Raw genomic sequence first — 16,571 nt, 5'->3', positions numbered from 1 at the left:
TGTAGCTTAAGAAATGACTAAGATTGCAGGGGCAAATACCCAGTATTATCATTATTTTGATTATATACGACTTAATGCAAAAAAAATAGACTTCAAAGCCAGTTTACTGGCAGAAATGCAGCGTTTTGGGGGGGCAGGAAGAAACGACCCGCTGCCTTTGTTCCCTCCCGCGAAGCCACGCCAAGGCGACCCGAGGGGGCGGCATCCCAGTTTCCCCACCTTCACCTCAGCGCCGAGGGGAAGGGCGCGTGGGCCCCCCCTTTTTCTGGGGGAAATGGGGCTGGAAGCAGACTCTTCCCCCCCCCCCCTGCCTGGAGTGGCCTCCGCTGCCCCCCTTCGCCCTCCCTTGGCGGGGGGCGTTTTCCGACGGAGGCTGGGCTTACCGGCGAATCCTTCCGCCTCCTCCTCCTCCTCGTCGTCGTCGTCCGCTTCGGAGTCGGTCTGCATGGGCTCCTGGGCGAAGTTGACCCCCCGGCCGCCCTCGGAGGGGGCCCTGCGCAGCGCCTCGGGGGGGCCCGCATTGAAGTGGCGCTGGCCGGCGGCGGCGCTCCCGTCCTCCTGCTGCTGCTGCCGCCCCCCCGGACCCGCCTCCGCCTTGAGGCGCCCGAAGTACTGGAGGGCGAATTCCAGCAGGTCCCCCGGCTGGCTCCGCAGCACCTCCACCGTGAAGCCCTGCAGCAGCTCCGTCAGCCCCTCCGGGACGGAGATGCTCATCCCGGGGGTGGGGCGGGGGGCAGGAAGGCAGGTGGGCGGGCGGAGAGGGAGGAGGGGGGAAGCCCAGCGGGGGTCCCCGAGCCACCCGCTCCCCCCCGCCGAGCTTGCAAGCGGGCACTTGCAAGGCGGCACTTGCAAGGCTGCTGCTGCTGCCGCCGGTTAGCTGGCTCGCTCGCTTGCTTGCCTTGGGTTCCTTGCACCCCCGCCCTGCTCCGTGCAGCAGCAGCAGCAGCCGGGAACGAGCCAGTCCCGACGGCGACTGCAGCCGCATCTCCCGCCCCCCAGCGCTGGGGGAAACCTCGCGCGCATGTGACCCGCGAAACCATGACAACCTTCCGCCGCGCGCGCGGCTGCTGCTGCAGCGTTGCAAATGCAATCGGAGGAAGGCACGCGAGCAAGCAAGCAAGCAAGGCCCGGTTGGAGTTGTGGGGCTGCATCGGCGCTGGGGAAAACCTTACATGATAATTCAATAATAGTGCAATGGAAAAGTCAGTCGGAAACTGCTTTAGGCTTTGCTGGCCATATTATTGTTTTTACCATTCCCGCCCCCCCCCCCCCCCAGCTCCTCTTTCTATGAAACAGCAGCATGGTTTCTAGAAATCGGCTGAGCTTCCATTTCCCTGAAAAGCTGCCTCCCACAAATCAGGCTGCTGTTAAAGGCGCAGGAACATGCCGGGCCTGTTTCCCCTCCCCTCGCCTTTTCTTCCTGGTCAGTTGGCAGCTCTGCTCGTCTTTTGTGGCAGAAGATGCTGCAGTTGCTGCTGCTCCTGACAGGAGGTTCATAAAGCTTGGAGCGTGGCCAGGGGGCTGCTTAATTAATTAATTTTGTATACTGCCCTTCACCTGAAGATCTCAGGGCGGTTCACAGCATAAACATACTTTAAAATACAGAATAATGTGTATTCATGGCCAACTCTGGGGTTACGCGCTCATCTTGCTCTATAGGCTGAGGGAGCCGGCGTACAGCTTCCGGGTCATGTGGCCAGCATGACTAAGCCGCTTCTGGCAAACCGGAGCAGCGCACGGAAACTCTGTTTACCTTCCCGCCAGAGCGGTACCGATTTATCTACTTGCATTTTGACGTGCTTTTGAACTGCTAGGTTCGCAGGAGCAGGGACTGAACAACGGGAGCTCACCCTGTCGAGGGGATTCGAACCGCCGACCTTCTCATCGGCAAGTCCTAGGCTCAGTGGTTTAACCCACAGCGCCACCCGCGTCACTCTTAAATATTATTAAATTAAATTAAAATTATTAAATATTAGCTTCTTATTAAATAATAAGTGGTGCTGTGGGTCTAGCCCCAAGGGCCACAACCTATAGTACTGGCTACAGAATTAGGCTTCCTAGCTTTAAAGACCTGTATATCCAGCTCTAGGGTTGAGATTGAAATAGATGAGGAATTCTTGGAGAAATCTTAGGAGCCAGAGGCAGTGCTGCTGAGTAAGGTATCTATTGGGCAAACAAAAGCAGATTAAATTATTACAAATGAGAAAATACTTAATGCAAAATTAGAAAAGTTATGTAGAGTTATTCAACTTACTGTAATTGTTACTGGTAGATATCTGGTGGTTAGGGTGAAATAATGTTCCTGCTGCCATTTACCATATATTAGCACTCTAGCACTTGATATTATTTAGGGCATTTTCAGCCAATAGTGAGTGTTCCTGTGCTATTTGTTCACGTGTGTGAATGTTAATGCAGCAGAAAGAGTGCAAAGAACCCCTTTTAAAACCAAGTTTACTTTCTAGCCAATAATTGCTAGTAGACAGTACATACAACTCACTCACTTTGGAAATGCAAAAAGTACATTTTCTGTTGGGTGTGAAAATGCACATTCTCTTTACAGAATAACACCACCACATATGAAATTATGAATTTGAAATTCAACGAAAGAAAGAAAGGCATAATCTTGGACTATGACCACTGTGTACTTACACTCCTTAAATCCCTGATTTACAAGGACAAACTAGAAACCTCACTTCTTCCTAATCAGTATGAAATATTTTCATAGTTAGAGTTTTAAAATAAATTTATGAGAGAAAAAGAGGTGTATGAGTATTGTTTAATCAATCATATATGCAAATCATTTCAAAATTAGGACACAGTTTTTAAAACTGTAAAACTGTAAGTACACATACTGAGTTTTAAAACATTTACAAGCAACTTTGTTAGAATATGTTTTCCTATTTCAGCCAAAATTACTTAATACTGTATAAGAAATCACTGCACATAAAACAACAATTTAAATGGACAAGGAAAGAAAGAATTTCTTAATAAAGAGCCACAACACATTACTTTGTTAATTTGGGTCACCGTGTTAAGTGACTCATGTAGATGAGAAAAAGATTAAGCCAAATCTATTATGCTTTTTAACATTTATCATACACACTCTGTTACATACCAATTGCTGTTACATAACACATGGAAGCCAGAATTTCAAGCCATTTTTTGCTTTGGCTATATAAACACAATTCAGACAACATCTGTATTATTAGCAATGCTTGCAATTTTACAGTTCTAGAATCAATTATAAAATTCTCACCATCTTCCTAGTGAAGATCTTAACACACCTAGGGGTAGTGTTCAACTACTTTTTACTCAGAGTAGACCCATTAAAAGTAATGGACAAAACTAACTTCAGTTCATTAATTATAGTGTATCTACTCTGAATACCACCCCAGTAGTTATATTTAATATATAGTCTCTTTATATTCTGTTTTGATTGTGGTGCAGTACTAGATATAAGAGAATGACCCATTAAAAAAACACCTATTTTTTTAAGCTGGGTATGACCATTGTGGTTCTGGATTGTGGCAGTGGTATGTATTTGAAAACTAAAACACCTGGCACTGAGAAAAATAAATAAGCTTTTGGCTTGTCAAAACATTTGGTAAATGAAGGAGAGGCTCTTGGACAGTGTTTCTTCTAGTACCACCATTATAAAGCTTTTAAATACAGGTTAACATTTCACTGAGTTTACTATTAATTAGTATAAATATATCACTGCGCCAGGCAATGAAAACTACCACTCACTTTTAAAAAAGGGAAAAAAACTTCAGAAGAAAGGTTAAAAACTTTAAACCTAACCGACACTGCAAAGAATGAAATTTAGATGGGTAAAATTATTTTCCAAGCAGTGCTTCTCTTGGACAAATAATCCCTGTTACAGAGATTTTATCCTTCCACACGTAGAGTAATAATAGGTACAGACTTAACAGGCAGTGGTTACAAGTAACTTAAGAATGGATCAGCTTTTTACTACCTATCAACCCTAGCAGTCCCTGTCCCCCCACCAATGCAAATTGGCTCCTGCAATTTGTTCTTCCATCTTCTTTCTTCAAAGGGATGATCTGAAACACTCTGTGATTAGCTACCAGAGGAATCCACGGACAGTGGCACTTCAGTTTCCAGATAGATTTGTCTTGTGTGCAATATTCATCCCAGCAACAGAGAGGATTTCTCGACCTAGAATGACACCGCTATGATGCTTCCTCTTCCAACTTCCTATCCTTAAAACAATGGAGTCCCTTTGCTAGTATTATGAAAGCAGAGAGCAAGACTTCCAGCTTCTCTTTGTCCACCTCCATCTCTCCAAATCTTATCTGGAAGGTCCTCTAACCTCTGGAGCTGGCTTGGGGGGCTTCAGGTGGGAGAGGAGGAAGGAAACCCCAAGTTCGCAAGTGGACACCTGCTCACACTACATTTGATCTCAGAAGAAATATTTGTAAATTACAGTTTACTTAAAAATTAAATGAGAAAGAGAAAAAATTACTTTAAAAATTATTCTGCATATGGTCCAGTATTTTCAGAAGGTCTTTCTATCATGCTGCAGGAGCTACACAAAACAATCAGCAAAGCAGTGGTACCATCTAAATTCTAACAACAGGTTATTAAACACCTGTGGCAAATAAGGGGGGAGCATGAAGGCCATTTCAACAAGGCTTTTGTGTATGTTAAATCAACCACGGTGCAGTATCAAGACCTCGACAAAAGTTCTCTTTTTTTAATGAGAGTTGGATTTTAGGCAGGGGAAAGTCCCTGGAACCGGGGTGGCCCAAAAGGCTAAGAACCGATTGTAACAGCAGGTTAGTTTCTAGTTATGTGCGCATCCATTCACCATTAGGCAGAATGTTTCTCCACGCCCTGTTTGATTCCAAGCACAAGATGCAGAAACCAATTGAACTGCACAGTCCACCCTTTATCCCTACAAATCTCGATCTGGTCTAGGAAATACTTCTTAGCATCTTCTTCGTTTTTGCCAACCGTCAGTGCGTCGCGGATGTACTCAATATCTTCTTTGCTCGTCAGCTGAGGCATTCCAGTCATCAGCATCATGGAAAACAGGATGATGAGAAGGTTTGTGTGATGCCGAAGAGCAAGGTAAGCCTTCACACAGATATCCTTTAGAGACAAACAAACCTCATTGAAATGACTATACGCTATGAAGCACTTGTGGTTAGTCAGAAAACATAGCACCCAAAATCAGTCCTCTTATCTAAACATGTGCGATGAACATCCGTGTGAAATAGCACTTCCAATGGGTGCTACGCCCACTGACTCTACCGATTCTTCTCACACGGCAGCACTAGGGTGTAGTGATACTTTGGAGAACAGAGTCTACATAGATAGAGAGGATCCAGAAAGGATGGACAAAGTCCAATCCACCTAATTTTGTCACGGTTGTTTTTGCGCTTCTGCAAATGCATTGCTCTGGGTTGGTTTGAAAACCACAGACCTAACTTCCATCCATCATGGAACGTTTTCTGCATGGGGTTTATCTGGCAAGGAACCCTGGAGCTTTGCAGAGCACCCAGAGGCATGTTAGAAGGAGCACATTCTATTCACATGGGATGCCAGCCACGCTTTTTGGGTTTCGCTATTGCCCTGAAGAAGCTGAGTGGGTGGGTGGAGCATGCAACCAGCACTCCATTTGCAACTGCAGGTTGAAGGAGATCAGCAAGAGTATGTAAGACTTTTTCGAGGAAGCTTGTCCAACATTCCTGATGCTTCCTGTGAGGAATCCCCAATAAACTTCCATGGAACTCCAGACTGCTAGGAATGCAGAGCATGTCAACCGCTGGCATGTGAATCCCCATGTGCATACAATTACAGCTAATGACTTGAGGGTCAACTATTGTGACTGAGGAAGTAGGGAAGGAAGCACCCAGAGTTTCAGAAGCAGTCAGTGCTTCCAAGTCAAAGGATGCAGAAATGGAGGAGAGACTGCTTTTTCAAGACTCCACCAGTCACCCAAGTTCTATTCTTAGCAGGGAGAGTGGCAGATGGAACGTCCCGCAGCCTCTTGCATTTGTATATTCATATTCACCCCACTCTCGTAACTAGTGCACCGTTGCCTATTTTATTGCATTTTTAAAATATTGCAAGCCGCCTCGAGAGCTTCAGTTGGTAGGCGGAGTCCCATGTTCCAATATAAATAAGGGAGTTTCTTCACATATCTCATGCATAAACAGGGGGAATCGGAAAACAACCCCAACACACGAGGACATGCATCTGTACATGCTATTCTGTTGTACACATTTAGATTTGCATATGGCTGTGCAGAATTGTGGCGTAGGACGCAGTCCTACAGTACTGCTAGCCAGGATCTAGTATCAATTGTACAACATTTCTCTCCACACAAAGTATATGTGGTAAAGGGTAGTTAGCCTTGCCACAGGGGAATAGATGGGTTGTCTTTTTTAAAACTCAAGGAATATTATGGTCTACTGCTGAATAGAAAAAGCATGCAGCCGCTAAATTTTTTTGTTGCCCCTCCCCCTAAAATCCTTCCTCTGCTATCTTCTTCCCCTTCCTTCAGATTCAAATGTAGGGATCTCGGTCAACTTATTTTGCATTGTTGGATGATAACATGTTGCAGTTAACATTCAAATCTAAGGTGTACTGCACATTTCTCTTATAAGGTTCATTCCCACTCATGGGTTATTGTTTTTATACCTGAAAATTTTGAAAGCGGGGACTCATTTTCTTTCCAGTGGTTCCCATGACAAACAGAAAATCCGGTGTTAATACAAAAGGAACTCTTTCCTTATTAATTCCAAGGAAGCTCTTGTAATTTCCAAGAATATGGCCGAAGTCGATATGAAATAGATTACCTTTGGAAGGAGAAATCAATATGATGCTTAGTGATCATTAAAAAGACCTCATTGCAGGTGCAAATTAGTTTGCGATCTTGCATGCTTTTTTGACCTGGCTATAGTTTGAAAAAGTGCTTCTTGTTTGACTCTAAAACTGTCATCCCTCTTCAGCCTCTCCCCCGCCCAACTCTACTGACCTTACCTTTCTCTTAACTTTGTCAAAGATTGCTTTTTCTTACAACCTAATGACTGAAAATTTGCAGGTCTCTCTCCTTTCTGAGGATGAAAGACGAAGACAGACATAACATAACATTCTAGAAGTGGTGGTGCAATATTGGATCTGCAGCTTTCTAAACAGACATTGCTCTCTGGATTAGGCTCTAGACTGGGGGTGGGAAATGTTTCTGCAGGATCTGAGAGGGCTGGCTTGAATGTGGCAGAAAAGGGGAGCCAGTTATGGAGAGAGCGCCTCCAGGACGCATAACATCGGCATACCTCATTCACCCAGTTCCCAGGGCAGCTGTTTAACTGTTTTAAAAGGTTTGCAGTTTCAGCAACACAAAGGATGGATTTTTAAAAGGAAAAAAGACAGACAGCTTGGATTCTGTCACTGATGAGGGCTGGAATCTTAGACTGGTTCACTGCTAAGTCTGTCTGTTAGGGAAGCTGTGAAGCAAACCCCAAGTTATGGGCGAGGAGCGCATGATGGATGGTCTTGCAATTGCCTTCACATAAACATTTCTACCAGAGTTTATTCCACCTTCTAGTCACCATTTAACCAACACCTAACCTCTTCTCTAATCCAAGGCATGTAGCAGCATTTAAAAAAGTAAGAATAATAATTCTGAGGTCATGGTAAACAGTAGACAATAAAGATCCCTTACATTAACAGTAGCAATGGGATGCAGGCTTGCATTCAAATTACATTGAAATAGATGCCACTCAGGTGTGAACAAAAACAAAACACACTCACCTGACTCTGTGATCATAATATTGTCATTGTGCCTGTCTCCTATTCCAAGGACAAAGGTTGCCACGCAGTAACCAGCACAAGAGTACACAAATCTATCCACGGCTGCCTGAAACTAATAAATTAAAGAAAGCAGCTGTAACGAAGGGCCAAAGCTCACAGGCAGAGCACATGATTTGCATGTAGATTCCAGGTTCAATCCTCAGCATCTCCACGTTGGGCTGCTGAAGTCCTTGTCTGAACTCCGGGAGAGCAATTGCCTGCCTAGGTAGACAATACTGAACGAGGTAGCTAAATGGTCTGATTCAATGCAAGATAGCTTTGTGCGTTTCCGTGATCAACTTTAGCGCCAAAATTTCAGTTATAAAGAATAAAATGCTCTTTTTTCACAACCATATGTCAGCTTATGCAAAACTTTGCTTTCAAAGAATTGGTGCAGCTGTTGAAGCAAAACCAGATGTCTTCAGCTGCCCCACCTGCAACAAAATCTGTCTCTCCCCTACCAGCATCTATCGCCTCTCCAACGGTTTGACTTTATCCCCAAAGGCGCCTTCTTCCATTGTCTCCCGAGACAGATGAAGGCCAACAAATAAATACTATGGGCTTTATCCAATATCAGTAATTGTTTGGAGAGTAGGCTTGTTGAAATTAATGGACATGACCAGCTAAAGGTAAAGGGAACCCTGACCATTACGTCCAGTCGTGGCCGACTCTGGGGTTGCAGCGCTCATCTCGCTTTATTGGCCGAGGGAGCTGGCGTACAGCTTCCGGGTCATGTGGCCAGCATGACTAAGCTGCTTCTGGCGAACCAAAGCAGCGCACAGAAACGCCGTTTACCTTCCCGCCAGAGCGGTACCTATTTATTTACTTGCACTTTGATGTGCTTTCAAACTGCTAGGTTGGCAGGAGCAGGGACCAAGCAACGGGAGCTCACCCCATCACGGGGATTTGAACTGCCGACCTTCTGATCAGCAAGTCCTAGGCTCTGTGGTTTAACCCACAGCGCCACCTGTGGACATGACTAACTAGTTTATTACAGTGGGCCTCCTCAGAGTATAACTGAGTTGGATACAACCTCTTAACATTTTTGTATGCTTATTGTTGTGGCCATTTTCCAAGCAAGACAGAGAAGTTAATCAAAGCAAGCTGAAAGAAAATGGGGAGCTTTTCCTCAAGTCCCAAGTCACAAATGGAAAGTTTTAAAGGCACCTATCTGAAGCAAGTACGATGTATTAAAATGTAACCATACTTGCATCAATAATTTTATACATAGTTATGTAGAGTGAGGTTAGAAAGAGAACACTCTATATACAGTCTGCTTGACACAAGAATTGGCATTTCATTGAAAAGTGGTGTTGGGATCTTCCAAAGGTTTCTTTGAGTGCTCCTGGTAGGAATGGAATTGTGTCAACTTAACTACTACAAGAATGGGACGCGGGTGGCACTGTGGGTTAAACCACAGAGCCTAGGACTTGCCTAGGTCGGCGGTTCGAATCCCGCGACGGGGTGAGCTCCCGTTGCTCGGTCCCTGCTCCTGCCAACCTAGCAGTTCGAAAGCACGTCAAAGTGCAAGTAGATAAATAGGTACAGCTCCAGCGGGAAGGTAAATGGAGTTTCTGTGCGCTGCTCTGGTTCGCCAGAAGCAGCTTAGTCTGGCTCCCTTGGCCAAAAAAGTGAGATGAGCGCCGCAACCCCAGAGTCGGTCACGACTGGACCTAATGGTAGGGGTCCCTTTACCCTTACTTTAACTATTTAAAAATAGTTTAAAAAACAACATACAACAATTCAAAATAATGACTCATAATAATTACATTTTTTTAAACCAGTGAAAAGAAGAAATAACTCACCTTTTCTTCAATTACACATTTATCCTTTAGCCACTGGTTTAATACTTCGTCCTTAAAGGCTCCTGTGTTTCCACCTGTGCTTTGCTGGATTTTGGCTATCGTCGTGGCATCTTTTACAATTTCAATAATTCCTATAAAAATTAAAGGCATGGAAATATTCTACCATATATTTCAGAATGCTGTTTGTCCGTTCTCTATGCACTTAGACATCTCTTTAAGACATTGCAACCAAGTTTTGCATTATAGTTTCTGAGATCAGTGAGCAGGTTTCTTCCTGTGCTTGAATTCAACAGGATAACTTTTTTGAATCAAAATAGTGGACTAAACCTTCCAAAACTGATTTGAACCAGATTCAAAACTGATCAAAAGAAATTTCTTCTTCTTTGAATTCCTGATCAATGTCGGGATTGAAACTGCTAGTATTCTCTTTTTTTCCAAAATGTGTTATTGATTTTCAGATTTATAACAAAAAAGAAAAAACATTACAATGTAAAAGACAAATGAAATTTCTAGTATTCTCATACTAGATATTTTATTTCTCCTGCAAGGATTCTTAAAATAAGGCAAACCTGATTGTTATTTATTTATTTATTTTGCAGAGTTTATTACAGATTGTCAGTCATGGCAATGGCAACAGCAGTTATGTGTCTACACTGTTTGTGCAATCATAATAAAAAGGTTGGTGGTAAATGCAACACTTTGGTCTGATTTAGCCTTTGATGATTTTCCCTAGGCTCCCCATGTAATGGGTTCACAGAACCAAATACTATGTTCAAGTCTAGAGTCATTCTGGGCACAAGAATATCTAACTTCCTCCTTCTTAGAAAACCCCATTACTTTAATCAGGTAATTAACAGGGATTCTTAAAAATAAAAAATAAAAGAAATCAGCAAATCCAATCAGTAAAAGTTCAAGACCCAGGCATGTCTGTGAAATCAGAATAATTCATCTGCATGAAAGAACATAAGTCCTTATGCAGCTGATTTTTGGACAATCGGAAGACACCCCTCCCCCCAAAAAAAGAGTTGGAACTCTGCCAAGTGTAGCTTAATTAGAATGGGAGGAAGGAGAGTCATTGCCTACTTCCACGTTGGGAGGAAAAACAACTTCAAAACAGATGACAGCAATAGCTGAAAAAATGTACCTGAGCAGGAATATGTTTGATACACACACAGATCAAACACAACTTGCTCTCATTGATGCATTGCTCTAGTTTACTTCAAAGATGGTCAAGGGACATGAATTTGATGCACATATGAAGCAGAGAAAAAAAATACAGAAAGGCAAGTGTCGACAGCAAAGTTACTCTAGAGAAAGCATTAAACATGGTCTCCTCCATGCATACTGCTTTCTTAGAACCTTGCTATTGTATTCATCGAATTGTGGAGTTGGAAGGGACCATCAGGGTCATCTAGTCCAACCCTCTTCAATACAGGAATCTTTTGCCCAACGTGGGGCTTGAACCCACAACCCTGAGGTTAAGGGTCTCTTTGTGCAAGGGGAAGTCAAGTAGGACTGGTGTATAACATAACCCAACACAAAAATAAAAATAAAATCCCAATTCCAGATAGTTCCGTGGGGTTTTGATCTTGTTAAATGCTCTACCTATTTTATTTCCTGTAGAAATGCACCCATATGGCAACAGACATAAATCCAAGGATTCTTCCTCCCAGATGGACTCCATGATTCGAAGTATCTGGTAAAGCAAAAGACACAACCATGACTTGGGCTGCAATCCTATTCCTAGCTGAATCCAGCTTGACTTGTTTCCGAGTAGAGACGGTTAGGCTTGCACTGTTTAATCATAACTATTAAGAAGCAGTTTTAAGGTTACAAAAAAGATTGAAGACATATCCATTTTGTAGAAGAGGCAAGCCTACGGAGAAGCAGAGGATTTCAGAATAAAAAGCTAAATGTGAAATTTATACAAATCTTTCTGTCCTGATTTCATTGTCATCTTTCTGAATAAGGCACTGATTCGTGTGAAGGGCTGAGACATTCCTCATATAATTAAAACCAAAAGCTGGGTGCACCTACACTATTCCAAGCCAGTCAGAATAAGGAAGCCCCATATACATTCTCATCGAACGTAGGGGTTCAACACTGCAACTTGAAAGCAATACTACTTGGGCTATCCTGCAGTTGCAACGAGGATTCCTTCCTCATTGTTCTTGGAGCTGCTGCAGTACCTCTTCTGACCACAGGAGTGGAGCTGGCTGGGACTGGAGTTGGGTTTTCCACTCCCCTCCTGCCCCTGTAGCCAAGGGGTTAACAGACCATGTAACCATAACTTTTATATGCACTGAGAAACCAAGAACATTGTGTGGCTTGCTTTATTGCGATATTCACTTCATTGCGTTGGTCTGGAACGAAACCATGGGCGTAGCCAGCTGCCCCCCATTCAATAAAAACCAATTAAAATACTTAACTAACTGAGGTTCTGCCCCTGCCTCTATAACACTGCCTCTGCAACAAAAATCCTGGCCCATGAACCGAACTCGCAGTATCTCTGAGATATGCCTGTAATTATTATGTACCCAATATCAAATGTCTGGAAACAATGATTTAAGGCATTAAACTGTGGTTTAAAAAAATGAGCAAAAAATGACATCTATACAACTTGAGCCTGGAATGAAGGGGTTCACAGCATTAACACCCTAAAAGGGTCTTGTTTCTCCCATAGCGGCAACTTTGCATTCAAACAGAAACCAAACATTGCTCTCAAATGTTGCTCTGTCTGTCCCACTTGCTGCTTTACTTCTAGGTCACACCAACACAAACTCTAAACTCTGGCTTTGTCTTGTAACTAACTGCAAGCTGGAGGAGGGGGCCCATCAGTTTGTCTTCTCGCACAGAGCCCCCTTTCCTTTGTTCTCTTCATGGCCTATCACCGAGGCAATCAGCTGAACACAGGAAATTAGCCTGGTTTATATTTTAAACCATGGGTAGGCAAACTAAGGCCAAGGGGCCAGATCCAGCCCAACTGCCTTCTCAATCCGGCCCATGGATGGTCTGGAAATCAGCGTGTTTCTACATTAGTAGAATGTGTGATTTTATTTAAAATGCATCTCTGGGTTATCTGTGAGGCATAGGAATTTGTTCATTTTTTCCCAAAAATATAGTCCGGCCTCCGACAAGGTCTGAGGGATAGTGGACCAGCTCCCGGCTGAAAAAGTTTGCTGACCCGTTTTAAACACTTGCTGGATCCAGTGGTTAGAAGGATCTACCTCCTCCCCTGCAAACTCACAGCACAACATAATGCAGATAATACCTGTAAAATAAGCATGTCTTGCCGCAGGTCATCTCCATGTTTGAAGATGATGCCAATTGTTTCATTGGATAAGGACGTGGGATCTGCACATTTGAATTCTAGCCAAAGCGGTTTTTTCTTGGATGCCATTACTTTACACTTTTCTATCTGCAAGATAAACACTCATATATTTCCTACGGCCAGAACTGATGTACAAAGATTAACAAATCTAACAGTTGTTTTAAAATAATGGAAATAATGGAAATAATAATAATAATGGAAATAATGGAGATACTCCCAGAGTTCATAAATGTAAAAAAACTGTCTTTAAAATTATCTGCCAAAATTATATTGGGGGGTGGGTGTTTCACATATAGCCCAAGGTCCCTGTTGGAGGATTTGCTCCCCCCCCCCCCAATTTTCAGGGCTTAATAATAATAATAATAATAATAATAATAATAATACCCTGCCCATCTGGCTGGGTTTCCCCAGCCACTCTGGGTGGCTCCCAACCGAATGTTTAAAACACAATACAGCATTAAACATTAAAAATTTCCCTAAACCTTCCTCTTGTCTCCATGCAAGTTAATGGAGAAATTGCTCTTGCCATTAACTTGCTGAAGGGGAGGGTGGAAGTGTGTTGGGGAAAGGGTGCCACAGAGAGATACAGCCCTCAAAAGTGTTAGCTAATTTTGAATGTAGCCCTTGGGCACTGCGAAAAGGACTAGCATCCCTGCTCTACTCTCTCCCGGTTTTATTTTCCAGCTGGCTCTCAACATTCCATGACTCCTGGAGACAACTGAGCATGCTCAGTCCTCACTAAGCAGTTTATTCATTCATTTGTTCACATCTTTGGGGTTTTTTAAAAAAACCAAATGTACGTCTGCATATCCTAGGGTTCACCTGAACATGCTGATACCTCTCCCTCTTGCTTCTCAGGGATCCTACTTTCTTCTCCAATCCTGCTTGCAACTCAACCCCCCAGATTCATTATTTGAGAAAATTATATTTACCACAAGTGCTCCTGCTTTCAGACCAGGGTCATATGGAACTCTAAAGCAGTCGGGAAACTTGCTGTCCTGTAGTTTCTCAAGTTTCTGTTTGAGCTGTGCAATTACTGAAGAGTGACAATTATAAATAAAAAAAAAGGCCTGCAGTCAGAAACCATTAGTCAGGAGATAGTGGACAGCAACCTGGACAAGAGATTGCTAGTCCCATGGTAAGCAACACTCAGCCAGCCTACTTCTTAACCAGAAGTGGATTAAAAAAGTCTGTACCAATGGAAGATGTGTTTGCCTCCAATCTTAAGATTAATTAGAACTTTTCCGGCAGTGCTGGAGAATCAGATCCAGATAAAGCGATAGAACTTCATCTCTCCATGGGCCAACACTGACTACTGAGCAGGACCACTCACCAATCCATCACCTAATGTCACAATAACATCAGGTGACCCACTGAAAGCTGTGCATTGTGCAGAACTCCCTCCCAACTGAGATTAAACAGGCTAAATTTCAGGCATATGACTAAGACTTTATTGTTCCAGCAGGCATTTTACGGCATTTTAAGCATCCATTTTATGATCATTTTTTATCGTTTTACTGTAGGATTTTGTGTGGATTGCTTTATGTACAATGTTTAGAGTTGCAAATAATTAAGCAGAATATGAAAGTCTGGAACAAACTTGGTCCCATACAGTCTGAAATTAAACAAAGTGGGTGCAAGCCTGCTGTGCAGAGCTCTTGAAAATTTCAACTATCAATTTATTATCAGTGCTTGCATAGACATGTGTGCGGTGCTTTGAAGCCCCAACAATCAGCTGGTCGACGGGACTTCAAAGCAATACACAGATCTCTATACAAGGCCTGGGTTTTGAAGGCGATTGCAGCTTTTTTCTCTTTTTTGGTTTAGCCAAATTAGTAGCACAACTGGTCATCATGGGTTGACCAAAATGACCACACGGGACAAATAGGGTGATTTGGGGGGGGGAGGCTAATTTAGGCCCATGGGCAGGAGGATCCCCACTACTGTTTATGGCAGAGGTGTCCAAACTTTTTTCGAAGTGGGCCAGATTTGATGAAGTGAAGGACCGTGGGAACCAACCAAAGTACCGACCAAAGTTGTTGAGCTTTTTTTAGGATTTTAGGGTTGGAGTTGTTGAGCTTCTTTTTTTGGATTGAAGTTGTTGAAGATTTTACCCTAGGAAATAAACTGCCACGGGGCCCATATTAAACTGACCAGCGGGCCAGATTAGGCCCCTGAAACGGACTCTGGACATGCCTGGTTTATGGAGTCATAATCCAGATTAAACACTTATTGTGGCGGACTCCAGAGTATTAGCATCTCATCTGAATTGAAATTGCTAACAAAGATGCTACTCAAAATGAGGGTGGGGCTGTTATTATTGTTATTCTCTTAATCCTGCTTTTCTGTTAAGACAACCAAAGAAACATCCAAGAGAACAAAATGCAAATAAACAACATACGTCATTTCAAAACATCATTTCACAGACAACACTAGAATGGCAGCACTAACTAAAGCATCAGTAAAAATGCAATGGTTTAAAAAGAGCAGACCATAAAAAGTTCTGAAAATAGCAGATGAATGAAACACTTGGTTGGGGGGAAATGGTCTTCGTAAGCTGTATAAAAACAAAAAGCGAACCGTTTGCAACTTTCCATTTTGCACTGCCTACCAAGGGTGCAAAGGGACCACAGAATTTTGCGAGTTACCTTTTATTACACTAGAGGTACAGTGCTGGTGGCCCTCCTGAACTTGTTGAGACTCTACCTCCTATCAGCCCCAGAGCACGTGGCCAAATAGCAAAGGATGATGGGATTTGTAGTTCAGGAAAAATCAAAAGGCCACAGCTTCCCTATCCCTGCATTACACACAATAAAAGCTTAACATACAGGTGAGATTGTGCTTAGAAGATCTGCAAGTACCTTGAGGTGTGACGTCGTGCTTTTCCGCAGAAACAGACTTCATGTCCATTGTCACTTTATGCAACAGCTCAGTTACCTGAACCTGCTTCATGAAGTCTTGCAGCATGGCTTTCCCACAGCCTCTCAGATAAGCTTCCAGAATCACAGCAAACCTTTGCTGATAGTGCATGGACTGTGCAATCTCGCTTCTCAAAAACCAAAACAAAAAGTGTCCTATTCTTTTGTTCTATTGAGTGGGAGGAAGAGAACGTATTAAAAGACGAGATTATCTTCTCAATTAAAAAGCCTTAATTCTGGCGGTATTTGTACATTTCGTTTTCATTGAAGGAGTTTAGAATACTTACCCTTAAGCCTCGTTTTAGAAGAAATCGGGCTAATGCACTGTCATGATAAGGCTCAAATTTCACAGCCTGAAAAACAGATAACAAAAGTAAGTGGAGACTGATTTCATTTAATTTCTGTGCAGTATGTGAGACAAAGACATATTTTCTTTCCAGTTCCAGGTTTTTTTTGGTCTACATACCATTAATGTCAAATACAATGTAAGATTATTAAGGTGGCCGTAACCAGGGGTGGGGTGCACAGCAGGCTAGAATACACACACATACAATTTGTTTATGGGTTTGATTATGCTTTAATTTTTAAAGACACAATCAGAAAGTTAAACATGCAGACCATTTTGACTCAGAATCCATCTTCCCTTTACTAAGTGTAGCAAGACAGAAGAAGAGCAGATAAAAATATGAAAGTAAA

At 43.0% G+C, this 16,571-nt stretch overlaps 2 protein-coding genes across 4 annotated transcripts in view; both read right to left on the bottom strand.

Annotated features, from left to right (window-relative positions):
* Positions 1-974, bottom strand: part of PRKAR2B (protein kinase cAMP-dependent type II regulatory subunit beta) — a 65,984-nt gene extending 65,010 nt beyond the window's left edge. The window contains exon 1 of the mRNA XM_083399948.1: positions 384-974. Coding sequence (XP_083256074.1) covers positions 384-714 — 331 coding nt within the window. The 5' untranslated portion in view covers positions 715-974. The remainder of the gene's footprint in view (positions 1-383) is intronic.
* Positions 975-2,762: 1,788 nt separating this feature from the next.
* The window catches only part of PIK3CG (phosphatidylinositol-4,5-bisphosphate 3-kinase catalytic subunit gamma), a 28,959-nt gene continuing 15,150 nt past the window's right edge, over positions 2,763-16,571 (bottom strand). For all 3 annotated transcript variants that reach the window (XM_083401186.1, XM_083401185.1, XM_083401187.1), the window contains exons 3-11: positions 16,163-16,228; positions 15,819-16,044; positions 13,890-13,993; positions 12,898-13,044; positions 11,232-11,322; positions 9,627-9,757; positions 7,783-7,894; positions 6,670-6,827; positions 2,763-5,115 (exon numbers count right to left, since the gene is read on the bottom strand). In XM_083401186.1, coding sequence (XP_083257312.1) covers positions 4,834-5,115; positions 6,670-6,827; positions 7,783-7,894; positions 9,627-9,757; positions 11,232-11,322; positions 12,898-13,044; positions 13,890-13,993; positions 15,819-16,044; positions 16,163-16,228 — 1,317 coding nt within the window. In that variant the 3' untranslated portion in view covers positions 2,763-4,833. The remainder of the gene's footprint in view (positions 5,116-6,669; positions 6,828-7,782; positions 7,895-9,626; positions 9,758-11,231; positions 11,323-12,897; positions 13,045-13,889; positions 13,994-15,818; positions 16,045-16,162; positions 16,229-16,571) is intronic.

This window comes from Podarcis tiliguerta (assembly GCF_965153285.1).
Source record: "Podarcis tiliguerta genome assembly, chromosome: 10".
Classification (NCBI taxonomy): Eukaryota; Metazoa; Chordata; class Lepidosauria; order Squamata; family Lacertidae; genus Podarcis; species Podarcis tiliguerta.
Note: the sequence above shows the minus strand (reverse complement) of the source record. Positions and strands in the feature narration are given on the sequence as shown.